The 27,567-nt window shown below is 34.1% G+C and overlaps 1 protein-coding gene across 5 annotated transcripts in view; it reads right to left on the reverse strand.

The window, feature by feature from the left end:
- Positions 1–27,567, reverse strand: part of Dnah7 (dynein axonemal heavy chain 7) — a 304,117-nt gene that overhangs the window by 129,507 nt on the left and 147,043 nt on the right. For 4 of the 5 annotated variants that reach the window (XM_048808207.1, XM_048808204.1, XM_048808206.1 and 1 more), the window contains 10 exons: positions 26,416–26,628; positions 22,844–22,942; positions 19,547–19,795; positions 17,210–17,359; positions 15,016–15,198; positions 13,830–14,006; positions 9,347–9,478; positions 8,757–8,981; positions 5,844–6,041; positions 270–425 (listed from right to left, as the gene is read on the reverse strand). In XM_048808207.1, coding sequence (XP_048664164.1) covers positions 270–425; positions 5,844–6,041; positions 8,757–8,981; positions 9,347–9,478; positions 13,830–14,006; positions 15,016–15,198; positions 17,210–17,359; positions 19,547–19,795; positions 22,844–22,942; positions 26,416–26,628 — 1,782 coding nt within the window. The remainder of the gene's footprint in view (positions 1–269; positions 426–5,843; positions 6,042–8,756; positions 8,982–9,346; positions 9,479–13,829; positions 14,007–15,015; positions 15,199–17,209; positions 17,360–19,546; positions 19,796–22,843; positions 22,943–26,415; positions 26,629–27,567) is intronic. The other variant, XM_048808205.1, reaches the window with a different exon arrangement.

The raw sequence follows: 27,567 nt of genomic DNA on the forward strand, positions 1-27,567 counted from the left end.
TCCCTCCCTCCCCTTTACTCTATCTAGAGTTCATCTAATCCTCCCATGCTCCCCCCAACCTCAAAGGGATATTGTTTATTTTTAAAATCAAGATGTTTAGTGTACATACAAATACCACCAGTTTTAAGACAATTTTAATTAAAAATTTGTGGTGAAAAACTAGGAAAGATGTCAATTCTTAGTATATTTGGTTTCCTTGTTCTGATTGCAGACATGTACATAAGTAGGACTTATATTGTACTATGAGTATAAAAACAGAAAGCCATTACCATTCTCTTGCCCAAAGGAGGACCAAAAACTCCCTTTCTTCTTTTGTCCAATTTTGACATGATAATGTTCTGAGTTTGAGCAGCTGTAGTTTGTGCTGAGAAGTTAATTATCAGAGGTTTGTAGATTTCCTTATTAAGATGATTTAAAAGAAAATTCTACATAACAGGAAATAATAAAATGAGCCAGAGTTGAAATTATATTTTGGCATTTCAGAATAAATACAAAGCGTCATTGTTGACAGACTTGAATTGAACCCTACCTGTCACAACAATGTAAAAAGAGATAAAGTCAAAAGGAGTGTCTCTATCTGTCCAGGTTCCTTGCAGGTGTTTTCTGATTTCCACAACCACCATGAAGAGTACATGCTCCTCCTTAACATAAAGTCATAGGGACTCAGAGGTTAGGAAACTTGCCTCTGATCTCAGACATGGACAAGAATCCATCCTGCTGTTTTTCTCTTTCCAGACCAGTTTTCTTCTTGGAACAAGCATATTATCTTTCTACTTATATATTAAGTTATCTTTCTGTAAGTTAAGAAGCTTACATAATATCAATGTATTTTCAAAATGGAATTTGCTAAAAAAGCAGGTGGAATTGCAATGGTTCTTAATCAAGATGTATGACAGGGACAAGGAATACCAGAATTTCCTGACCAGCTCTTCAAAGTGTATTCACCTGTCCTTACCATTCCTAAACTCTCCTCTCAAGAGTTCTCTATAGGGCTACTCTCCCCAGGGCCAACTTATTAGAAAATCTTCATTAAATCACATCTTCTTAATGAGTACTACTATCTACTACTTACATTTATGAATAAGGGAGGGGAAAAGGCGAGGTGTTTTGTTTTTTTTTTCACCTGTTCCAAAATTTACTTTAAGTGCTTCTAGCATTCAGCTTTATTGTATATGTTACCACATTACTAACCCAAAATCTCACATGGCAAAACATTTTAAGCATTTTCCCCGTTTCATAAACACAATTACATGCTAAACATGCCTTTAATTAAGCAAGTGAAAATTTTGAAAGCACAATTCAAAATCTCAACTTATTTATCATAGCAACACTTATATTTTAAAAAGGAACTGGTATGTTCCCATTAATAACTACGTTCAGCACATACATGCCTGTCCCTGTCATGAGGTAGAGCAGATAAAAGAAAATGAGCAACACAGGAGGGTCAACCGCTGATCAGAAATTGTAAAATTAGGGCTAACTTTTGTGGGGACAAGTGCATGGAGTACTGCATACATGGCATATGTTAAGGTGTCTGAGTGCAATCCACTCCCCATGCTAGGTGTGTGAGCGGCAAACCGCTTACCCTGTAGGTACAGCCCTAGGCATGAGGCCACATGTTGCAGTCCCTGCGCTTGCTCCATGGCCTGCTCCTTAATTGGTTGCTGCAAGTGCAGTTGGCCAGAAATTGCCTGTAATCTGCTTAGCTACTGCCTGATCATATATACATGGTAACTGAGCAATAAAATCAGACCTTCTTCCTGCCTGGTCTCCAGAGGTTTGAATAGAGACACCACATCCACATTCTCCTCTACCCTATTCTGTGGACCTCCTTGTTGGACGAGAGAATGAGCCCATGCAAACTTTCACTCATTTCAACCATCCAGCAGGAGCTACTTTTTATTTTTATTTAAAATTATTTTATTTTACATAAAATGAATACAGTCTAAAATGTAAACTTTTAAAGACCTTTGAATAGCTTGTTTTCCTATCTGTGATTGACCATTAGATTAGCAAAAAGTAGCAAGTGTGAAGTTTAGAATAAAAACAGGAGTAGGTATATTTTCATGATTTTATGATTAAAATGTCTTTCTTATGATTATATAATTAAAATGTAAATGAGAGATTATTTCAAGAGAAAAAAGGTTTGAAAACAAGTGATTTTTTTGTACTTTAAAATGACTCTTCTGAGCAGCTACTATAATAAACTGATATTTTACATGTCTGAGTAAAGCCAATTCACATTTTCCATATTTTTGGCCCAAAGCTCTAAACAATTATTTCATTTTGTTTGCTCACATGGCATACAGTGCAAATGTTTTTATTACAACGAATTTTTCAGCTAACAATGGCAATCATAGTCATAACCAATATGTCTTTTCAGATGGAAGAAAGGATAGACAAATGGAACAAGATTGAACATGAATGCTCAACACATGCATAAGTCAGGGCATAGTAAGTTTGGCAATGAGACCATTTAAAAGCAGAGCTAAGTCTAACTATCATAAATATGAACAGTAATACAAACAATCCAAATGTAATTATTATTTTAAAGTGACTAAAAGTTGAAGAATGAAATTAAAAAGAGCAAAACAGATTTTTAAAAATCTCAGTCTACTAGAAGACAATAAAGGCAACAGGGATTAGGTAGCAGTATTGTAGCCTTATATAGCTAACTGGGTAGGGAAGGAAGTCAGGAGGAGAGCGCTGTCATTCATAGTACTGATAATTTTAAAACTGGATTTAGGGAAAAAGTTATATTTGAGAAAAAGACTTCAATTATTTACAATAGGTTCAAACAATGCTGATAGAATTGTAAAGTTTATGTAACATCCTAAATCAATATGAAAAAAATAAATACGCCACCATGCCATTGGATTAACATTTTCAAAAGAGTGTAAAAAATGACTGTAGAAAAATGACTCATTATTAAGAATTTACGTATCTGAGATCAATTTGCCTTCTAATAGAAAAAAAAGACTCAAAGTAACCATACAAATAAGAAATACAGCAATATGTTGAATCTAAGTGATTCAGACAAGCTTAAAGTACAAAAAGGAAAAAAAAAAGCAAAAATACACCATGTAAAAGAAAACTGTTGGAGCAGTGATTTGAGCCATAGTATCTGATTCTCCTGTGGCAGGAGCTGTGTGCCTAGGATGGGAACTTCCTGTGCAAAGGTGAAGATCAAGACTGTCCAATTGCTATGGTGACACCCTGCTTAAAGGATGTTCTGTGGTAGGCACGGCTCTATAAGTCTTGACCCTAAGTTTAGACACCAGTTGCCAGAGGTAGAGAATTAAGAGCATAAAAATGATAATTATAATTGGCTGCCCAGTACTTTGTCCTTCAGCCTGCCTGCTTTGAAGAAACTTTCTCACAGAAAACCCTTTTGATGATAAAACCTATATAATAAATGTGCTGAGTTAGCTCTGTGTCATTATACCTCCATCAGAGGGTAATGTCCCACTTGGTCTCAGCTTTCTCTGTCTGTTTGTCTTTTCTAATCCCCGATCTTCCCTCAATGGTTTCCGAATTAATGGCCATGCTGGTTGCAGCAGAAAGTAAAAAGAATCTAACCAAAGAGGACAATTAATATAGTATGGTCCTGTGTATTGATCATGTAAAAAATCAGACCATTATCAAAAGATTTTTGTAATTCCCAAAAGTTGAGAGTCATTGACTAAAACATTTCTAAATAAGTACATTTTTACCATTGTGCCATAAAAATTATTTGGACAAAATTTATGTTTTTATAAGCTATCATTAGACAAGTCCTGCTTTTCAGTTTAAATATATCTCTTGCAATTATTCAACATATAAAATTCCATTTGTCGCACTGAAAAAATGACTATTTTTATGTTCATATACAAAACTGTTGAAACTAATTGTATACCTATAAAACTATTTTTTTCAATTTGATTATCAAATTATGTTAATTAAAATTATTCTATAAAATCTATGTAGCGATGTGAAAAGAAAAATACTCATTACAACAGAGCTGACCTGCAAATGAAAAATAAATCATAATGAATACTAAATATTGTATTTGTTAGTAATTCTTTTAAGTTAACCATTAACAATGTGGATTATGTGCAATTATAGACTCCTTCCTGTCACAGGATTTTAAATTTCTTCAACATATTTGCTCATAGTAGGTGTCTTTAGTTAATGTCTTTCTTTGTTGTAGATTACATTTTAATGTAATCTACAACTAAAATACTACTTATATTTCATTATTTAAAATCTAAATATCTAGATATACAATAATTTTAACGAAAATCACTGGAAACATTAAATTTTCTGCTTAATCACTTCAATAAGAAAAACTGTAAATACGTACAAAATTTCATTAAGCATCTTATTTGTATAAATTTTCAATGAGGGCTGGGGATATAGCTCAGTTGGTAGAGTACTTGCCTTGCATACACAAGTTCTTAGGTTCAATCCCCAGTACCACCCCCCCACACACATACACAAATTCAATGAAATTACTTTATAGAAAGGTATCTAGCATTGTCTCGAAATAATATTTTCTTTCACTGAAGAATAAGTTTTTGAGCCCCCAACCTTATATGTGTATTATTTATAATATAATCAACTCTTAATTAATTGGAGCAATGGAATATTCTTTAGAGGACATGAGAGACAATTTGAATTTGAATAACCTTTCTGAACAACTTTAACATTTGTTGAAAAATCAATAATTTCACTTCCAGGGATTAAAAAAAAATTGTTTCTAAGCAAATAAGCTGAGATAAAAATAAAGATTTAGCTACAAAAATGTTCACTGCGTTCTTTTTTTTAAAGTGTAATATCCTAAATTAGGGACTTGGACAATTATCATAAAATTATAAAATCAAATACTATGATAGCCTTAAAATCATCTTGTAGCAGAACAAAATAGGAAAATGTTTATAATATGTAAATAAGAAAGTAGGAAGATATTTGCAAGTAAAAAGAAAAATACAGATTACAAAATATGCTCCCAATTTTATGAAAAGGAATATTTTTATATCTGGACAGTTTACTGTCTGAGCTGAAGAGAGTACACATGACAAAAAGCTGTATTTTCTTCTAACTACTTCCTTTAATCACATCAAGTTTCTGTTCCATGTCTCTTGACATTTTGAATAAATCTCTCAGCTTTCTGTACATTTTCAGTTACTTTTTAAAAATATGGGGCCAAATCAACCCCGTGGTTTAACTCTCAGTGAGAACTTCTCCCTGCCTCCCTCTTAGATATTCCCGTATGCATATAAACATGAACCTGAGATGGGAGGGGGACTAGGGGTAGCACATTTCTCCTACTCCTCCTCAGGTTGTGTTAAACCACTCAAATTTGGGGCATTATCTGTTTTAGCAAATGGAATCATCTTAACTCACACAAAACAGAAATCATTCAGGAAAAAAAAATCAATAATTACTACATAGTAATCTTTCAGACATAAAGTAATTTAGAAAATTAAATAGCAAGTGCAATTAAAACATATTTTTCAAGGAATGCAGTTATCATCCTGCACAAGCTCTAGTTATCAAAATGGGACATGGGACAATTTTTAATGATATAAAATGGCATCAGCATCTTAGCATCTGATACCAGCAGCCCAACCACCAGAAGCAAAAAAAAAAAAAAAAAAAAAAAAAAAAACCCACAGAATATTATATCTTGAATGAATAAAAGTCATTTTTTATCTAAAAAGTCAATTACTCAAAAATTCTCTGTGGTTCAAACAAAATATTTGAGGAGTTTTAAAAATTATTTAAGCCTACTACTCTAAAAGTAGCATTCTTATGACTATTATTTATATACTTTTAAATATGTAGATTTTAATAATACTTACAATTATATAAACACTCTTTCCTGTTCCTGTTGGTCCTACAAATATTGAAGGCTTTTGATGAGTGGTCAACAAATCCATTAATGCAGAGTATCGAATAGTGTCCACAGTTGGTACAATGATTTCATTAAACATCACATCTTTAGGAATTGGAGGAGCATCTTCTAATTTCTTTACCCATGGCTCCCATCTCCCTATTCCCTGTTCATAATAAACAACTGAATAGTAAAAATTATATTACAAAATACTTTTTAAAACTCTGTACTTCCATGACAAACAAATCCTATTATTCAAATACTCATTTTATCCTTTAAAACACTTAACATTCATTTTACAGTTAAGTTGTATATATACATTAAGGAGAGAAAAAAAGAAGTGGCAATGCTGTGATATTTTTGATGCCTTAAAATCACTGCTTAAGCTAACCCAATGATCAATTATTATGGACAAACATCAGATTCTTTAATGGCATTGAGAAAATTCAACTAATCAATGCATTAAAAAGTATTTTATTCAATGTTAACAATTAAATAATTTTTTTCTCCTTAGAAGAAAAACTATATAATGCTTGTTTTTTAATAATGATAAAACATCAGCTTCACATTTCAGGCAAGATTTATTGTTATAAAAATTACAATTATAAAATAATATACTCAACATAATATACTTGGTTGTTTGTAAGTGTGCAGTTCAGTATTATTAACTATATTCATATTCTAGTGTACCAGTTCTATAGAATGTTAGATTTGTGATTATTATGAATTAACATGCTGTATCTTTGTATCCAATTATATTGTGAACTAAAGTGTTAACTTTCTATGACAGTATTTATAATAAAAAGTTTTGAGCTGGGTGCGGTGGTGCTTGCCTGTAATCCCAGCAGTTCAGGAGGCTGAGGCAAGAGGACTGTGAGTTCAAAGCTAGCCTCAGGAATGGCAAGGTGCAAGCAACTCAGTGAGACCCTAAATAAATAAAATACAAATAGGGTTGGGGATGTGGCTCAGTAATCAAGTGCTCCTGAGTTCAGTCCCTGGTACTCAAAAAAAAAAAAAGTTTCAAAAATGTTATTTTTCCATCTAGAAAAATACTACTGCCCCCTCCATTATTTTTTCTTTTTGGTGGTACTGGGGATGGAACCCAGGACCTTGCACATGCTAGGTAAGCACCCTACCACTGAGCTACATCTCTTTCTACATTCTTTTTTTTTTTGGAGGGTATTCAGGATTGAACCCATAGGAACTTAATCACTGAGCCACATGCCCAGCCCTTTTTATTTTACGATGCGGTCTTACTAAGTTGCTTAGGGCCTCGCTGAGTTGCTAAGACTGGCTTTGAACTTGAGATCCTTCTGTCTAAGCATCCCAAGTTGCTGGGATCACAGGCATGTGCTACTGTGCTGGGCCCTTTTTCCATTCTTAATATGAAATAAAATCTCAATTTCTAGTCATTAAAAGCACATAAGAATTCAGACCATCCTTTCTCTACATCATCAAATATCCTACAACAAGACTTCTTTAATGGGCCTGCTAGTCCCACACGTGCCCCCACCACTGGGATTTCACATATGGCATTCCTCTAGCCTAGAATGTGACATGTCTCTCTTCCAAAGAGTTATGAACTACTGAGGGCAGAATTGTGCATTATTTTCTGGCACAAAGCTGTGTATCAAGGCACCAAATTCATATCAGTCTGAAAAGTGTATTGCAATTGCTTCTAGAATTGATAAATAATGCCTTTCCCATATTTTAGATAACCTTTTCAAACGTGTGTTTTGACACCAAATGGTAAAGGAAGACTTAAGAATTAGAAAACTCAGATTATATAGTCAATTAGCAATTATGTGATCCTGGAACAATGACTTAAGATCTCTGAACCTCAGTTCCCTCATTGGTAGAACTTTCAAAATAATCCCATTCTTCCTATTTTACCATGGTGCTAGAAAGCAATATAGAAAAAAAAAATGGGGAAAGCACAAAAAACTGTCAAGTACCCTGAAAATGGACATTATTGGTAACTTGAAATAAATTCAGTAAAAAAGATAGTATCTGTGCTTAACAGGGTGAAGAATTACTTCTGAGGTGAGCAGGGCAACACATTTCAAAAGCCATAAAATTCAAATGCCTTTTCTAGAAATTCATCTTAAGGAAATAATCAGATGTAAATCATGACTTTATCAAAAAATGTCCAACAAAGCAGTACTTATATAAAGACACTAAAAACAAGAAAAACAGCCCAATGGCCAAAGAAATGGAATAGATGGTGGTCCGTTCATTGGTGGACTGCAGGGAGGTTTTAGAAAGCAAGTTCACTAGGGAAATGTTATTGAGAGGGCAAAGTGTTTTCCTTATTAAATAGAAAAGAATACTGTGTGATTTCAATTTTACTTAAATGTGTATATATTTAATATATACATTTTAAATACTAAACTTTGTCCTCAGCACAGTATTAGTGGGAGTTTTGCTACCCAAGTTTTATTGCGTAGTTCATTTGGGTAGTGTTAAATTTACATTTAACCAGCTGCATTCTTACAGGGCTTAGTGCCTGTAATATTCTAACACACATGAATCTCTAAGAGGTGTCCTTGAATAGTAAGTGCCTGGTGCAGGGTTAGATAATCATAATGCATATTTCTATTTAACGAGTACCACTGACCCATCAGGTGTTATTATTATCACCTTTAATCATTGGGAATAACTACATTCAAGAAAATTAACTATCCCAAGGCTATACAGAAAGAAAGTGACTTTACTAGGACTCAAACCTAGATATGCTTGACTTCAGAGCCAGCATAGCTTCCTCTTCTCCACACTGTTAAAGTAAACAGAAAGGAAGAAATGGCCTAGAGTCATTATACACCGAGTCTCAAAGGAGACATGGCCAGATTGGCAATTGCAAATCTTGCTTCAAAACTCTTACCTCAGTGATAAATCGGTAATCATAAATTGTTTCTTTTTCAGGAAATGGGACAGTTAGTGCCTTGGAGGAAGTTTGTTCAGTACCACTCAGTAATTTAAACTTAGTTTGAGTTAGCTCTGAAATTGGACCTCGCATTAGTTCTCGAAGAATATTATCAAATTTCAACCGATCATTATCCGAACAAGAAGCACCAACAGACCAGATCAAAGAAAACAGAAAAATTCCCTGCATTGGAAAGAAAGAAGACAAAGTGCAATTAAAGAGTAACTTCAATCTATCCTTGTAGTCAGGTTACTATCTCTGAGAGGAGACCCATGAGGTGATTAAAAATAGCAGGTCGTTTAAGGATGTTGTAGTAAGTGGGCTTTTTCATACTGCATGTCTTTTAATTCTTATACATAATACAATGCAAAGTACAAATTTTAGCCACAATGAAACCTGCTCACCTGCCCCTGGTGTATGCACAGATTGTTTTTCTTGGAAAACTATCCTTCGATTAAAATTTATTTCAAACATATAAGCTATCATGAGTCTTGTTATTTAGGAAGTTTGGAGAAAGCTGAAGATATTTTTCTATTGCCAGATCTTACCTCAAGCAAAGAGTAAGTTTCTCTATCATTTCTACTTTTTACTTTGGCTTCATCAGCAAAATCACCCATGAAACAGTCTATTAGATTCATTAAGGATCTGACCAAGTTTGCATCTGAAGTAGGAGATAATTCCTGAAAAGTCAGAAAAGGGAGTCTTTCAAACAATTAAAACCAGATAAAATAGCATTGGCTAATTTTTATTGAATTCATTTAATTCTAACAGCCATAGTACTATTATAACCTTTGTCTTATGATTGGAAATTGAGGCACACACTAATTCGTGCCTATAGGAGAGTGTGGCAGCAGAAAATCTCACCTCTAGGTAGTTAGTGCTTTTTAACCTCTCTTACATCAGTTCTCATATTTAAAGAAATGTACTGGTACCTGTTTAATTAATTTAAATCAAAGACAGATTTTATGCTTTATTAATTTTTTAAGTCAGATGCTAAAAAGTGTCTTTCAGAGAAGGCAATTAATTTCTATATCTGCAATGTTAAATAAATAAAACCCACTTTGGAATATATTTATAAGCCACAACAGTAGTTAAGTAAACCCAACCGTATGAAATACATTTTCAAATCTCAGAATCTACAAAAACTCTGCTGGAGTGCCATAAATGCCATGCACATTACTTTTTGGTACCTCACCAGGACAATTTGTAGTAATTGCAATAACATGCACAGCTCCTAGAACCGTTCGGTGTACAACAAGTTCTCAATAAATATTTGTTGGCTTCCCTCCCAATTCTCTTCTGGCCTTTAGAGTTGCATTACTTCATGGTTAACATAAAAAAATTCTCTGAAATTGACTCTTTGAAGATTAGAAGCTGTTGGCTTCCTATTCGGCAGAGATGGTGGCTGAGCCTCTGGCTAAAGATGGGACTGTTAACTAATGCAACAATAAAATTATAGTTATATATTACTACATATTACTACCAAGTAAATAATGGGCATTCATAATTCCGGTTTCAGTTATTTGTAATATCTGAATACTCTGGCAGCATTAGGGGAAAGAAGTCCTGTTACTTGTTTTATTATGACCCTCAATGCAAACATGGTTAGATGTTTTTGTAACATAATTACATCATAGCTCCAATATTTTGTATATAGCCAAACTTCTGGCCCAAAGCAGGCTACACCCATTTTGTAGCCACATTTATCCTCATGGACTTTTACCAAGTGTCCTCCATGTTCTCAATCACCAAACCAAAAGACACGTGTCCCTTTCCTACCTCCACTGGCTTCTTAGTAGTATCTCACAGTACTGACTACCTCCTTCCTAAATTGTTCTTCTCTCTTCCCTCTCTTTGTCTAAGTCACTTGTGTACCTCAGATTCTATCTTTTGCTTTCTTCTATTTTCCCCCTAGATTTTCCCTTTAGGTAAAATGGCTTTAAACTCCCGTCTACAAATCTGTACATTGAGCCCAACTTCTGCCTGCTGAGGTTTTTTATTATCTCTCCCAATGGCAGAAGAAACATCAGCCTGATTTTCTCTTAAAATTGGGAGCCATCTCGCCACAAAGCCATGAAAATATAATTTCGGCTTTACTACAAATGACTGCAAATTCTGAACTTGCTTGGAATGCCTGCCCGTGCCTTGAACTCACTCATCCCTGGCTTTCCCTGACAGATAGCAGCCTTCTCTAAAACTTTAGTGACACCTCATAAATCTTGGCCTTCCCTGGCCAGATAATGACCCTCTCTGAGGCTCTAATGACCTTCATAAATTCCAATGTCGGGGCTGGCAAAATGTAAACTAGCCTTTGTGTTATGCTCATCAGAGTTTTGTTATCTGTAACCCACCTTGTGTAACTTTCTGGGCTATAAAGTTGGGCTGCAAGAAAGCTGCAGTGCTGTCTTGTTCCCTCAGTTTTTGGTGGGAGAGGCAGCCCGGCCGGTCAAAATAATAAGCTTGCTTTAATTTGATTTTAATTGGTGTCAATGGTCTTTTCTTTCATCCTGGTCTAACAAGCCCTATTTTCCTATATTTGTTACAGAGCCAAAGTTGTTCTAAAAGACCTTTGATTAATAACTCCCATGATCAATAACTCTCAAAGCAGAAAGTAAGCATAATTTATAATTTCCAACTGGAGAGAGTTTGGGAGCCTAGATGGTGCTACAACCCTTAGGCAGCAGATTCCCTTCCTCTTTGTCCCTGCTCTCCCATCTGCTCTTTCTCCCTTCCCACCCTGCCCGTTAGGGTATACTGAAGGAAAGAAAAATGGATTCACCCACTTTAGGACCACTTTACAATCCTTCCACCAGGAAACTGGCTTATTTTGGGAAGTTTTGAAAATAAAGAAGTTTATAAAAGTGGAAATTATACAACATCCCATCAGAAATAAGAGAGGACATTTTGAACTCTTTTTATCCAGACAGGTTTATGTGAACCTTTGAGGTTGTTTTTTGTTTTTTTAAAAAGAGAAAAGACAAGCATCAATTATACTGTCTTGAATCTAAGATGGTTTCATTTAAAATGGTTTCAAAGAATAGTTATTAGTTAAAGTTTTTTTATTTTGATCAGAAAAATGGTTCAGTCAAACCAGTTAAGATATATTTTTATCAACTGGTTAATAACCCATTAAAATTGAAATATTAGAGTGGTTTTTACATTTAAAAAATTGAGTATAATTTTAGTCATGTTTTTGGCTCCTTTGCACATCAACTACATAATTATGGCATATGTAGAAAATAATAATTCAGACACATCGCCCCAATTGGAGGAGTGACGGAGCAGAGCCACTGCCCGCGCCTGCAAGGTAGGCAGACCTGCGACCGACCAGCGAAGCAGGCCCAGCGGCCTGCCGGCATGGTAGACACATCGCCCCAATTGGAGGAAGGTCCCAGCTGCCGCCCACAAGGTAGGCAGACTGCGCGTCCCGGAGAAGGGGCCCAGCGGCACGCCGGCCTAGTTGAAAGATCACCCCAATTGGAGGAGGGGCACAGCCGCCGCCTGTGCTTGCAAGGTAGGCAGACCTGCAACCTGGAGAACAGGCCCAACAGCCTGCCAGCGTCGTAGACAGATCATCCCTATTGGAGGAGGGGCCCAGCCGTTGCCTGCAAGGTAGGCAGACCACGCAACCTGGAGAAGGGGCCCAGCGGCCCACCGGCGAGATAGACAGATCACCCCAATTGGAGGAGGAGCACAGCCGCCGCCCGCCCCTGCAAGGGAGATTTTGCAACTATACAAGAGCAATATAAATATATAGGGGGAAAATTCAATAACACAAGAGTTTCACCAAGCAGAAAGAAACGCAAGCAGTATGAAAAGACAAGGAAAGAAAGGACCACAAGCAATGCAGGTCAACTCAACTTTAGAAGAGGTAATAGCTGCAGCAGATGGAATGTCAGATAAAGAATTCAGGATTTACATGCTTCAGATGATCTGGAGTCCCAAGGAAGATATTAGACAGCAAAATCAGACAATGAAAGATCACTTCAACAATGAGTTACAAAAACAAATCCAAGAAGCAAAAGATCAACTATATAGGGAGATAGAGGTTATAAAAAACAAACAAACAGAAATCCTAGAAATGCAGGAAGCAATAAACCAACTTAAAAACTCAATGGAGAATACTACCAGCAGAGTAGAACACTTAGAAGATAGAACATCAGACAATGAAGACAAAGTATTTCAACTTGAAAAGAACATAGACAGCTCAGTGAGACTGTTAAGAAACCATCAGCAGAACATCCAAGAAATTTGGGATAACATAAAGAGACCAAACTTAAGAGTCATTGGGATACAGGAAGGTATAGAGGTCCAAACCAAAGGAATGAGCAATCTGTTCAACAAAATAATATGAGAAAACTTCCCAGACTTGAAGAATGAGACAGAATCCCAAATCCTAGAAGCCTACNTACATACAAGAGGAAGTGAGGGGAAAGGGAAAAAAACAAGGGGGAGAAATGAATTACAGTAGATGGGGTAGAGAGAGAAGAGGGGAGGGGAGGGGAGGGGAGGGGGGATAGTAGAGGATAGGAAAGGCAGCAGAACACAACAGACACTAGTATATGTAAATAGTATATGTAAATCAATGGATGTGTAACTGATGTGATTCTGCAATCTGTATATGGGGTAAAAATGGGAGCTCATAACCCACTTGAATCAAAGTGTGAAATATGATATGTCAAGAACTATGTAATGTTTTGAACAACCAACAATAAAAAATTAAAAAAAAAATTAAAAAATTAAAAAAATTTAAAAAAGAAAATAATAATTCATTAACTCCTGAAAATGATTATGTAAAATAATGATCATACTTGAAATAAATGTTTGTTTAACATGTCCTCCTCTTGCTAGGTCATAAGCTTCATAAGGGCATTTTGTCTTCTTAATCATTGTATGTAACATAGTATTTGTTGCTTGATTATTTTCTCAGTAAATATAATTGTATTACCAAGATTTTTTAAAAAATTGAAATATTTAACTAACACAAATTTTCTATTTACTTTTTAATTTTAAAATTCCCATTTCTCTTACCTTTGTATGCTTTCTAATAAATTCAACAGAAATAGGGACCATTCTGTCAAATAAGCCTGTTATAAATTCCTTCTCAATAGGACTGACTGTCTCAGGTAACAGATTCAGCCAAGACAACATCAATGGTCTCCAACCTAGTATGTGAGGCTCCATGTAAATCATACCACATCTGGAAACCTGGAAAAATAAATTGTTCACCATCAAGGTAATGCTTACTAAAGAAATATCATTACCATGTACAGGTATGCGGTGGTATGACAGAAGCCAATTAGTTGAGAGGCAAAGTGGTTGAAGACAAAGAACTTTAAGATAAGCTAGCAGATTAGGAGATGACACACACAAAATCTTCAGGGGAGGCTGATTTAGGGGCAGTTGATATAGGAGACGGGTAATCACAAACAGGTAAGCACTTTCTCACACGTGCAGGTTTTCTTGGCTCATTGTTTCCTCAGGTTGTTCTTATCACTCATTATGTTGCCCACAAGCAATTCCTGACATATTATACAATGGACCAGCTAAAGGGGTAGCTGCTCTTGCTGATCACCAAACTCATGGCAATCAAAGAAAACATACTTCACCTGATTACTGTGTAAGACAAAGGTTAGGTGAGTTTAACCAGGGATCCCAGCATGAAATCTGGTCTCCAGGCATGGCTTCAATAGGTTGTTCATCTGTTTCTTTAACATTCAGAAACTCTTGGGGGAAATAGGGGCTTATTTTTATTTTTTATAATTTCATGATCTTAATTTTCATGTATAATTTACCAAATGATTTCCAACAAAAGAGGAAAACATCTTAACCATTACATTTGTCAAGGTATGTCAACAAATATGACTATTTTTTTGAGTATCAGAGATCAAAGCCAGGTAAGGTAGCACATGCCTACAATCGCAGCTACTCGGGGGACTGATGTATGAGGATTCCAAGTTCAAAGTCAGACTGGGCAACTTAGAAAGACTCTGTCTCAAAATAAAATTTTAAAAAGGGCTGGGATGTAGCTCTCCATGGTAGAATACTTGCCTAGCATATATGAGGCCTTGGGACAACCCCAGGACTGAGGGAAAAAAAGAATTACAGATAACTCTTAGAATAAATTCTAATACCTTTCATTTAAAGTCAAAGCTACTACATAAACAAAACATAACATTTTGCAACTTCTAAGCAGATTTGAAAATTGAGAACTTACAGTGGCAGGAGAAGCAACTTCTAAATCCATGGGTTCAAAAATAAGATTCATTTGTGGTGACATTTGAATAATCTCCCCACTCATCAGACATAACTTTTTGTTGTCATCCAGCACAGTGTTCATGTTCTCAATCCATACTGCATCTACTGGTCCATCAAAAATTAACCATTTTCTATCTGGAGTCTATTGTATGTACATAAGGAATAAAAGGCAAAAATTTAATAAAGGAATAATTCAATAATGCTACTTCAAATTTTAAAAATAAAACTCAAAGAATTAATTTTACCATGAAAATATAAAGGTGCCCTTTGAAAAGTGCACAACGTGTGTGTGTGTGTGTGTGTGTGTGTGTATTCTATACATACATAAATGAAGAAGCCTATATATGTTATGAACAACATAGGAATATAACATTTTTTCATAAGATTCAATCTCTTCAATGTTTCTGAACTCAAACACATATATACACATATAAAATATATAAACACATATATGTATATATGCTTTAGAAAATATTAGAAGAAAAAATGTACTTGCCAGGGAAAACAGAATTTTCATTCAGATATGTCAGTTCTTAGAAACTTACAGATTGCTTTTGCTTTTAGCATGAATTCTACTAACATAACTTTATATAGACTAATTACTTTTGTTGCTAAGCCAAACTTTTTTCTCTCTCTCTTGAATGAATTCAGACATATACACATATATCCAAAAGCCTCTTGAGGTAAACTTTCTCATATAGGATAAGGTATTAAAATCAATATAACATTCAAAGTCCAACAGTCATTTAATAAACATAAAAATATTGATAAATTGTCCAGAATATAATAAATGCTCAACAAATATGAAAGAGTATCCAGGCATTAGCTAGAGAGTGCAAAGACAGATTCTCCTTCCCAGATTCTATAATGCTGCCTCTTGGTGTATGCACATGAAGTCTTGGTTTGCCTTCAGCAAATGCTGAGTTCAAGTTGAAGTGATGAAGGATTTGAGTCTATCCTGACACATTCTCAGTCCCTGTGGCTAACTCATTAATCTAATGGATTAATGGACAATGGATGTTTCTCAGGCTCAAACTCAAATACCCATACTCAAAGGCTAGTTCTGGCCGTGTCCCAGGATGGAAGCAAAAGTCATACCTCAGTAATGACCTTGAAATAAAATTTCTCTTGAGCTGTGGGTTTCCCATGCCTGTTAACTCTCACTTGGGAAACTTCCCCTTGAGCTTCACACCATCTGAAAGACTTTGCTTTTCATTTGATTCTTCTTCTTAGAAGCTGTGTAACTTTGGGTAAACTACTTAAGCTTGATGAAACTCAATATATATGGGACATAGCTTCCTGAAAAATGCAATGTAACTGAATCGAGATTGCTCATGACTATTTCTGTGTAAAGAATGTAATTGCATACATTACTTAGAGACTCCACATGCTATTCTGGGCCAGAGTGTGTTCCCCATGGCAAGAGAGGACCTACAAAGTGACATCAATGGTCTTAGACCACTGCCTGCTGCACCTGGTTCTTCATGATTACTTTTATCTTTGAAATTACTAGGAAAGCTTAATACTGAGCAGGATCTCTGCCTCAGGACAGTCAATCCTTATGCTACTCAAGGTCCAAGGTCTTTCTGCCAAAAGAGCAGAGCTGAGATTTCTGTTATTACACCGATTTGTGAGGCATGCATAGTTCACCAGATCCTTGTATGGTAAAAAGCACCAAATTTAGCACATATGATAGTCAGAGTAAAGAAAACAATGACTTGGTAAATAAATAGATGTCCCTAGTCTAGATTCCTTTTTCTTTAAACCACCAGCCTTAGCAAGCTGTTGCTCATATAATTACACTCTATAGATAACCTGCTAAAATCTGGCAACCAAGTTAACACTTACTGGTCTGTGGACTCTTCTAGATGGATTATCTAACTTGTGAAAGAGAATTACAAATACCTTGACTCTGTGTTTTTCTCCTGCCTTCTCTAACACCTCAGGACAAAGGCATTGGCATTTTTTTGCAGATGCTGACATTGTACTTCACAGAAACACTGAGACCATATAGTAATGTATCTTAAATAAATATCTAAGTATCTTAAGCTAGAAATAAAACTGTCTGAAATAACTGGAAAAAAATCAGAAATTAGTCAGAAGAAGATATTATGGCCTTTAAAAAATACACATACAAAAGTGTTAGTACTTACAGGTGAAGCAGCAAATGCTCTGAAACTGACAGCGAGGATTCCATCAGACCACTCATGGGACACTAAATCAAACTGTCCATACAGCTGACCCATGGTGACAGATTTAGGATTTAAAACAGTTATTTGAACCTTGTTTTCTTCCATTAGCCCCTTAATACAAAAAATCAATATTTATTTGTTTTGAAGAATACTGTCTTATTCATAGAAAAATTCTAAGAAATCTACAAATAAACTTATCCGAGATGAGGAGTGAATTTAACAAGGTTTTAGTAAACAAGGTCAAGGTATAAAAATCAATTATACTATCTTTATAATGGCAATGAATTATTGAAATATAAAAATTTTAAGTCCCATTTGTAATAGTATTTAAAAGTTCAAAAATACATAGAAGGAAATTAGTAAATGTTGTACAAGATCTAAAACTACGAAACAGGAGTTAGTTGGTAAGTTTTTTTGTAAAGAGTTACATAATAAATTTTACAGGCTTTCCAGGTTTCATATTTTCTTTTTCTTTTTGTGTGTGTGTGTCTTAATAGATTAAAAAAAAAAAAACATTAACACCACTCCAAGTTTACTGACATTACAAAAATAAGCTTAGGGCAGAATTTAGCCCCTGGATTGTAACTTGCTGACTCTTACTACAAAGAGAAACTCTCTTGTTCTCTGAGAGAAAATAAAAAGATGTAAAGATACAGAAATATGTACTTCTTGTGGTGTGTAAAACTTTCTCTTATTATTAACATCTTACATTGGTGTGGTACAGTGTTAAAATTCATGAATTTATACTTACATATTATTATTTTTATTAATCCCATTTTTAAAATTTTTTGTTTTAATTACTTATACACAACAGTAGTATTCTATGCATTATTAACTAATGTCTTTAATTTTAAGATTTATTCTTTGTGTTGTATAATTCTATGGGTTTTAATATAACCATAATGTCTTTTAGCCACCATTATAGTATTATATAGAATAATTTCACTATCCTAAAATTCCCTGAGCTCCACTTATTTACAATAATTTTTTATATATGAAACAACATGGCAAGTTCAGTTTTACCCAATATAGCCAGAAGTTGGGACACAAACTACCAAATTTTGTGGAAACTACCAAGAGGATGCAGACCTACTAATCTTAAATGAGAAAACAAGCTCAAGTTCTTTGCTTTTTCCTCTGTGCCCAGGAAGTGTTTAACAATGTAACTTCCTAAATTCAGAACTATTTGAAAGTTCTATAATTTCTCATTTTAAATTAACATGTATTAACTATACAAATCAATGGGTTTCACTATGTCATTTCCATACACAAGTATATTGTGCTTTGGTCATGTCCACCCTTCTTTATACCTTTTTTAATAGCACTATCTATAGTAGCCAAAATATGGAGTCAGCCTATATGCTCATCAATAGATCAATGGTTAAAGAAAATATGATATACATATGCTTAATGTGGTATTAGCTGTGAAGAAGTAAATTATGTCATTTGCAGGAAAATGGATGGAAATGGAGGATATCATGTTAAGCAAAATAAGCCAGACACAGAAAGACAAGTGTGCCATGTTTTCTTTCATATGTGGAAACAAACAAAAGACCTGAATGTAAAAGAGAGATATTATTAGGGAAGGGAACTGGAGGAGAGGGGAAAGAGGGGGCTAAAAAGGTTAGAAGAAAAGGTGGATATGATCAAAGCCATTGTATATGCATGTATGAAAATGTCACAATGAAATCCATTAAGTTGTACATTAATATACATTATTCATTACAATAATAAAAATCTGAAAAATAGGAATTTTGTATGCACAAGTGTATATGTCATATATATACACACATATATACTCCCTTTGTTAAATTAATTTCACCAGCAGCCCTATCAGAAGTTTTCATTACAAATCTAACTTTCTAGAAAATAAAAATTCTCTTAAAACAATTAAAGGAAAACCTTTATATTTTTCTGTTTTTAGGCTCTTTTCTACAATTAACATGTATTATCTTATAATTAAAAAATAAACAAAAGTTTAAAAGGTAATTTTGTGGGGCTGGGGCTGGGCCTCAGAGGTAGTGCACTTGCCTGGCATGGGTGAGGCACTGGGTTCGATTCTCAGCACCAAACATTAATAAATAAAATAAAGGTCTATCAACAACCAAAAAAATAAAATAAAAAGCAAATTTGTGGCATACTCTTTATAGGATGAACTTCCTACTTGCTTCATTTTACTTTTCTAATTTTATTTTCTCTTTGACTCATTTTCCTCATGATTTTAAGCTGTATGTGGAGAGTGTCTTTTAAAATGATTTAAGCTTATTATAAGTAAATTAATGCATTAATAACACATACCTTCTCACATATGTCATTCAGTGCCCCAGCTAAGACACGGTATGCACTAGTTTTTCCTCCAAATGGTTCTCCAACAATCATAAAACCATGTCGTACAATCATCATTTCATATATTTGCAGAATCTTCTCAGAAAAGAAGTCAGTCATTTGTAAATTCATGGAGGCACAATTATCTTGAATAGCTGCCAGCAAATCATTATAATCTGGTTTTGGTAATTTCACCCCAGGAAACAAATCTGAAGTAATTCCCTGGTGACAGATGATTTGGAAAATTTATATTTTAGACATTTATATTAAATATACATAAGTAAATCATGTATATTAGTTAAAATATTAATATAATACATATTTAGTTTAGTGGAAAAAGATCTTTTAAGTAAAAATAGTTCAAAGTTGCGTGTTTTCTTCTAAAAATTTTATATCTTTAGGTTTTATATATTTTTTTAGTTGTTGATGGACCTTTTTTTATTCATTTATTTATATGTGGTGCTGAGAATTGAACCCAGTGCCTAACACATGTGAAACAAGCACCCTATTACTGAGCCACAACCCCAGCCCAAGGTTTATATTTAGTTTTACAATGTTTTAAAGTAGAAAGTTGAAGGACTCATACTATGTGATTTTGAAGTTTATTATGAAGACTGCCATATTGGTAAAAAGTAATAAATATACCAATAGAACAGAAAAAGAAGTCCAGAAATAGATTCACACATACATAAACAACTGATTCTCAACAAAGATACAAAGGCAATTCATTAGAGAAGAATCTTTTCAACAAAGGGTATGAGTACAACTAGTTATGTCAAAAAATTAACTTTAATCCATATCTCATACATATATAAAATTAGTTCAGAAGTATTTTACAGAATGCATTGTGTAGGCATCACTTATTCTCTTGAAGTTGTAGATTGAGAAGTGTCCTCCCCAAATTTCAGGTTCACTGAGAACCTCAAAATGTGACCTTATGTGAAAATAGGGTCTTGCAGACAAAATTAGTTAGGATTATATCATACTGGCTTAGGGAATCCCCTAAATCCAGTGAGTGGCATCTACATGAGAGAAAGGAGAGAGAGGTTCAGATGTGGGGAAGAAAGTCATGTAAATATAGAGGTAGAGCCTAGAGGGAAGCAGTCACAAGCCAGGAAACATGAAGGGTTACAGGGGGCTGCCAGAGGCAAGGAAGAGCTCTTCTCTGAGCCTTCAACAGGAGCATGGCCTCCCAACACCTTGATTTCAGATCTAGCCTTCGAATCTTCAAGAGAATAAGTGATGCCTTATGCTTCAAGTTTGTGTTTGGTTGTTTGTCATGGAAACCCTGGGAAATGAATACAATCACATAATGTATGCTTAGAAAGAATTACAGTTTTATGTTGTATATATTCATAGATAGTTTTAATTACAAGGTCTAAGAAACTTATTTTTTATAAACTGGTAAGGTTATTTTATCACAACTCATGTGAGAAATATGACTATTCTTTTTACTTTGAAGGTAAAATTGAAATTTCAGTGGTGTTTAATGCGAAAGCATATACACTATGCTATTTATGAGATACCAGTTTAATTGCCCCTACATTTATTTAGATACTATTATGAAAAAAAATTCATCCCAGTTCATCAGAGCAATAAATTTCCTTGGGGGAAAAATGACAACACAGCAAAGTGTTAAGAGTGCACTGCAGCCTGACTGTGGTTAGAATCCCTGTTCCTCAAGTACTTGCCATAAATACAAGTTACTTATCATCACTGTGCCTCAGTTACATCACCTATACAACAGGGCTCATGATAGCACTTGCCCTCTTGAGTCACTGTAGCATTAAAATAATTACACTTTGTAAAGCACTTAAAATAGTACCTGGTTCAGGCTGGGACTATACTCAGTGGTAGAGTACATACGAGCATGTGGGAGGCCTAGGCTTTATTCTCAGCATCACACGCACATATATACACAAATAGTACCTGCTCTATATTAGGGTCATAGTGTTTGCTAAATAAAAAGATAGAAATCTTTTCACATTGTTCAGCTGGTTATACATCACCTGAAAGAAGCAGAATCTTTTTGGTATTCAGTACCTTCCAACCCAAACTCCTCATGTTCCTGCCAGTTATAGAATTGGGAATGTATGGAGGTGTCCTTCTGCTTGTCACTATGAGATAAGTCTATAGAGATCTGAGGGGTAATGTCTTGCAGTGCTTGGGACAGTAGTGCACAACAAGAAATTGTCCCCGTTTGAAATGTCAAGTGTGTTCCATTTGAGAAACGTGCTTAATACATGTTTCCTGAACGAATGAACAATAGCATAAGAATACACTTAGTGAGGTGTTGTTTCCACATTCTGAAAATAAATATATCTTTGTTCTTGGAAAATCTGTACAATGCACCAGTACCAAGGAAACTGAGGAAGAACTTAAGGAAGGAAATTTGAAATATTTTCTTATTGATTTGTTTCATAAAATATTTGTACCACCAACTCTAAATACTAAGGAAAGCTCCTCTCAGAAAATTTTGAAACATAATGCCATGCATAGCTAATGACACTGGGCCCCACGAGTGGCAGCATCTCTTCTCCCCTTCTCCATGAAAGCCATAGTATCTTCAGTCTTTACATGCTGAAAGCTAAATGTCTGTCCTGCAAGTAGTGCAAGACAGGACATCTAACTTATAAGCAGCCCACTGCTCCCTTGATTATTCTACCAGAAATGGGGAAGAGAAAAAGGATGACACCAAACAATATTAGGGAAATATAACCTTATCTTTAATCATCTAATACTTCCTCCTCTCAGTTGCTCATCATTTGATCTTAAAATATAGGATGATTATCAAACTTGGTTCTTATTTAAAATAATCTGGAAAAAAATTCATAAAAGTCATCTCATTCTTTTAAAAAATTAAGCTTATTTGTTTTATTTCTTCAGTCACTGAATGAATATTTACTGAGTGTCTATTCTGTGCTTAGAATTCAGTGATGTATTAGGCAAATTACTCTTCTTCACAGAGTCTGAGCCTACATTCTTGTGGAATTTATAAGGAAACATTTTTAAAATTTTGCTTGCTCATTATATTCTGTTGTGGAAAAAAAGTACTATTTAAAAAAATATATCAAGTTGCTGAAAGTTGTCCAAAGCAACAAAGCTAGTGAAAATATCTCAAGTAAAATAAGGAATGATCTACATTTCTCTATAACATGTCATTGTATTTTATAGTGGAATTTTCTTCCAAGGACTTTACAAATTTAGACTTTTGATAAATAGTACATTATTATAAGAGTTTTGACACATAGGAATAATAATTGTTCTTACCTCAAAGAGTGGTAAATCATGGGACAAAAATTTGGGCAGATTTACATCAATAATAGATCTAAGCAGCAAAATTTCTTCATTTTCATTTGGATATTTCAGCTAAAAGAAAAGATATTTATGAAGATATCTGCATCTGCTAAATACACTCTTTTGGTGTTCATACACATGCAAATACACAGGCCCTATGTACAATTTAAGCAAATGCAAAAAGGTTACTTTCATTTGTTTTGATATTGTTGGATTAATTATGTATGCCAACATTTCTGTTTGTTAAATGTTTTACTAGTGTATTTAAAAAACCTAGGTTTAACTAGATTTTCAGACATACTAGGTAAAAAGCCATTGGCCATGAATTCAATATAATTCTGGAGTCACCATTACCTATATATTAGGTAGAGCTCACTTTTAAGACAGGCAGTAGGTGAAAATCACTACAAGTGGGCATTTTGGAAAAAAAGTAATGTATTTAAATTTAAAACATATAAATACCCAATCATTTCTCATATTTTGATGCCAGGATGTTTTTTCTGAATTTAGAGTTCTGCATCCTTTTAAAAAATGTTTTTTTAGTTATACATGACAATAGAATATATTTTGACATCATACATAACATGAAGTATAACTTTCCATTCTTATGTTTATACATGATGTGGAGTTATACATTGTATATTAATATATGAACATAAGAAAGTTATTTCCAATTAATTCTATTTTTGTATTCCCATGTCCTCTTCCTTCCCCTCATTCCTTTCATCCAATCTGGTGAACCTCCACTCCTCCCTCCCTCCCACCTATTGTGAGTCAGCATCTGCATATAAGAGAACATTTGGCCTTTGGTTTTTTTGGAACTGTCTTATTTCACTTAGCATGATAGCCTTCAGTTCCATCCATTTACCAGCAAATGCTATATTTTCATTCTTCTTTAGGGCTGAGTAATATTACATTGTGGATGTGTATCACATTTTCTTTATCCATTCATCTATTGAAGGGCACTAGGTTGGTTCCGTAGCTTAGCTATTGTGAATAGAGCTGCTATGAATATTGATGTGGTCACATCACTATTGTATGTTGATTTTTAAGTCCTTTGGGTATATGCTGAGGAGTAGGATAACTGGGTCAAATGGTGGTTCCATTCCAAGTTTTCTGAGGAATCTTCATACTGCTTTCCAGAGTGGTTGCACCAATTTTGCAGTCCTACCAGCAATGTATAAGTACACCTTTTTCCCCACATTCTCACCAACATTTATTTTTATTGTATTCTTGTTAACTGCCATTCTGACTAGAGTGACATGAAATCTTAGTGTTGTTTTAATTTCTATTTCTCTAATTGCTAGTGACGTTGAACATTTTTTCATATATTTGTGACCATTTGCATTTCTTCTTCTGTGAAGTGTCTTTTCAGTTCCTTTGCCCATTTAACGATTGGGTTATTCTTTTTTTTTCCCTTTGTATTTTTTGAGTTCTTTATATATTATAGAGATTAATGTCCTATCTGAGGTCTGCACCCTTTTTTATTAATTGCAAAAAAATTGTATCAGTAAAGTATCATCTATTCCATTCAATTTTGTCATTCAAAAAAGAAGGGGATAATGGTCTTCAAAGATACTTACTTGTATAACAATTTAAGTGTGTCATCCTTATAAATTTCCAAGCCCTTCAGTTTTACAAATTTTTCTCATCCACATCCAATTTAAAGTCAATTTTTTTTTAGCATTTCACCTTTACTGAATCTTTCTTAAACAATAATCTCAGCTTTCATAGAAAGGAAACTTTTCTTCTTTTCATGTTTATATATATCATTGGTTTCTCCACCATGCAATTAAATGACATAATAATAGTAATATGTTCCAATTGGCTTTAAAGATACAAAGCCAACAAACCGACTCTGGGTAAGGAATGAGGTAAGCTTTTCTGACAGAAATGGAAGTGGGAGGGCAGAGAAGTGCAATGCTGCTAGCTGTAGCTCACTGTGCCACATATGTCAACCCATAGAGAACGTGGAGATGGCTGGGTAAGGTACTCAGTTGAGGGTGTTTAAGAAAATTTACATTTACTCCAAACCATCTACCCAAAGTTAACTAAGAATCTGACTGAACTCTGAACTTGTTACTCATGCCTATGATAGCACTCACATAATTAATAGAAATCTAACTCCAGAATTATTTATTCCCAACTCTGATACCATCTCACTCCAAAATTTCTCTGGCCATCATGCTTTTCTTTCTAGAACCCTCTCCTTTTTCTCTAAAATCTTTATACCAAATAAATGCCTTGTTCTTACTACAGTGGCTTCAATCTTACAAAGTCAAGGCTGTCTGGCTGTCAGGTTCAGCCACCTCTGAATCTCTAGAGCTCCTATTGCCAAAACAAATCCTGGCCATCGGGGTTTTGTCTTTGCTCAATCTAACCACAAATAAATTATGAAGTGTCAGAAGCCTGTTTTGTTATTTGAGAGACTATTATTTTGAAGCAAATGTTTATTTAACTTGTCTCTTTATATAATAGAAACAAACTTCAAAATATTCAAGCCAAAACATTCAACAATTCTAAATTAGCTTCTACAAAGAATGATAGGATTCATTTTCAGGATTCATTTGCAGCCTAACTCTAATAGCTCAATTCCACAGTCAAGATTTCAGTGATGATACACACTAACAATGCATTATCTCTCCTATTATCTGACCGGATTGTAATACTGACATGCCAGGTTAATACAAATTGTTGCTCCTAGGCACTTTTGTTTATTGCAAAAAAACAAAGACTTGAAGTTATGTTAGGCTAATGTGAAATGAAATATCACCACTATATATCAGCATTCTCAATAACATTATTATAGAAGATAAAATGCATGCCATTGCTCTTAATCACATAGGATAGATTTTAAAATCTGTATCTTTTTCAAATCATGAACAGGAAAATTCTGTAAACTCCAAGGTCACATTGCATATTTTGCTCCTAACTATAGCTCTATCTTGCCTTCCTAAAGAACTAATGTACATTTATATTTCACGATCCCACAAAATACTTCTAATCAAGTCTTAAAGTATTTGGGTTTTTCATATATATATACATGTGTATCTGTGTATATATATTTGTGTGTGTTATTTAGGCCATTTTTAAGTACAAACATTTTATTGCAAATTGATCACCACTAGTCCACAGTTGCTACAATTGGTAATTATATTAAGTGAAGGTGTTTAGGACCTTTTACATATATTTATTAATTATACATTATTTCCTTTAAAGGGGTATATGTTTTATAGACTGAAAGTCTTCAAAATATTTCTCAGCATCAAGCAATATTATTCCTTGTAGTACCCAGTTTCATATATCTAAAATTATGAAATAGAACTCAAATCCCTAAGAGTATACATTCTTAGATTTTAGAAATTATTATAAAATTATTATAAAAATTTATTTTTCATGTTTACAGAATAACAAATTATTTTAGTACAATAGTTAATTTTTCAGTTAACTCATGAAACCAATTTGTCATTGGAACTCTATGAAGACACACAAACCTCAGATTTACACATGGGAAATGTATGAATCAGAAACACTCAAGTTTCTACCTTTAGATTCCCAGCAGCTGTCAGCACTGACTTCACAGCCCGCATTCCATAGTCATAGTGATGTTGAGATGACAACTGCTCTGAACATAAGCGATATGTAGCCACAATTTTTATTGACAGTGGCCGAGCAGTGACAAAGCCACAGGAATACAGGACTATTTCAGCAATCATGGCATAGTCAGGGACCATCATTGCTACTGTCCGGAAGAGAGCCTGTGGATGCATACAAAAGGTGCTTTGAAGCAAAAAGATCATTAAGATACTCTTTATTTTATACCTTATACAACTTCATAGTTTTTATGCAACAATTTAATGTTTATTCAACAATAAATAATACTTATTAAACAAGTATTAAATGACAATGCTCAAATCATACATTTTTAAAAATTGGCTTCCTAGTTTTGGCTATAATAATAAATATATCATTAACTATATAAATTTTTTTCTATCTTAAATGTTAAGTATCAATTATGTTATATTATTTGTGGGAAACAACATATCATAGGGAAAAGAAGATAAGATTTGGCCAGGATGTCCAAAAGCTGGGCTTCTCATCTGGTCTGGTGAGAAAGTGCCTACTGTTGGGAGATGGGGCTTCAAGCAAGGTTATCTAGGGACCTAATTAATTTTACAATCTGGGGCTAATCAAATAACCCCTAATAACAAGACTGTGTTAGATAAATGACATATTTTGGGAAATTCTGAACCTTTTTGTGTCTGTAGTAATGCTATGCTTTCTGCAAACATAAGAATGGAAGAAAATTAGAGTTAAGTCATAGATGACTATTATAGGAGATAAATCAATTTTTCAAGTTATAAAGGTAATTTATTCCCATAGTGTTTTAAATATTGTGGGCAAATAAATGTCATGTATGGTAAATAAACAGAAAGCTCAATAGATATTTAAAGAATAAATATGAAAATTTAAGTTTCAGTAACCCATGTATTAAAATATGACTTTCTTGTACTAAACAGAAAAGAAAAATAATATTCTTGAGGGGATAAAAAGCACCTATAATGAATGGTAATAGTGAATGGCAATTGTATTCATATATTTTGTAAATATCTTATCTTCAGAAATTAATTGAATTACCAAAACACAAGGTAGATAAAAATAAATAAGAACATCTTGCATAAGTGCTCTATTATGAC

The sequence above is a fragment of the Marmota marmota genome, unplaced genomic scaffold (assembly GCF_001458135.2).
Source record: "Marmota marmota marmota unplaced genomic scaffold, marMar, whole genome shotgun sequence".
NCBI lineage: Eukaryota > Metazoa > Chordata > Mammalia > Rodentia > Sciuridae > Marmota > Marmota marmota.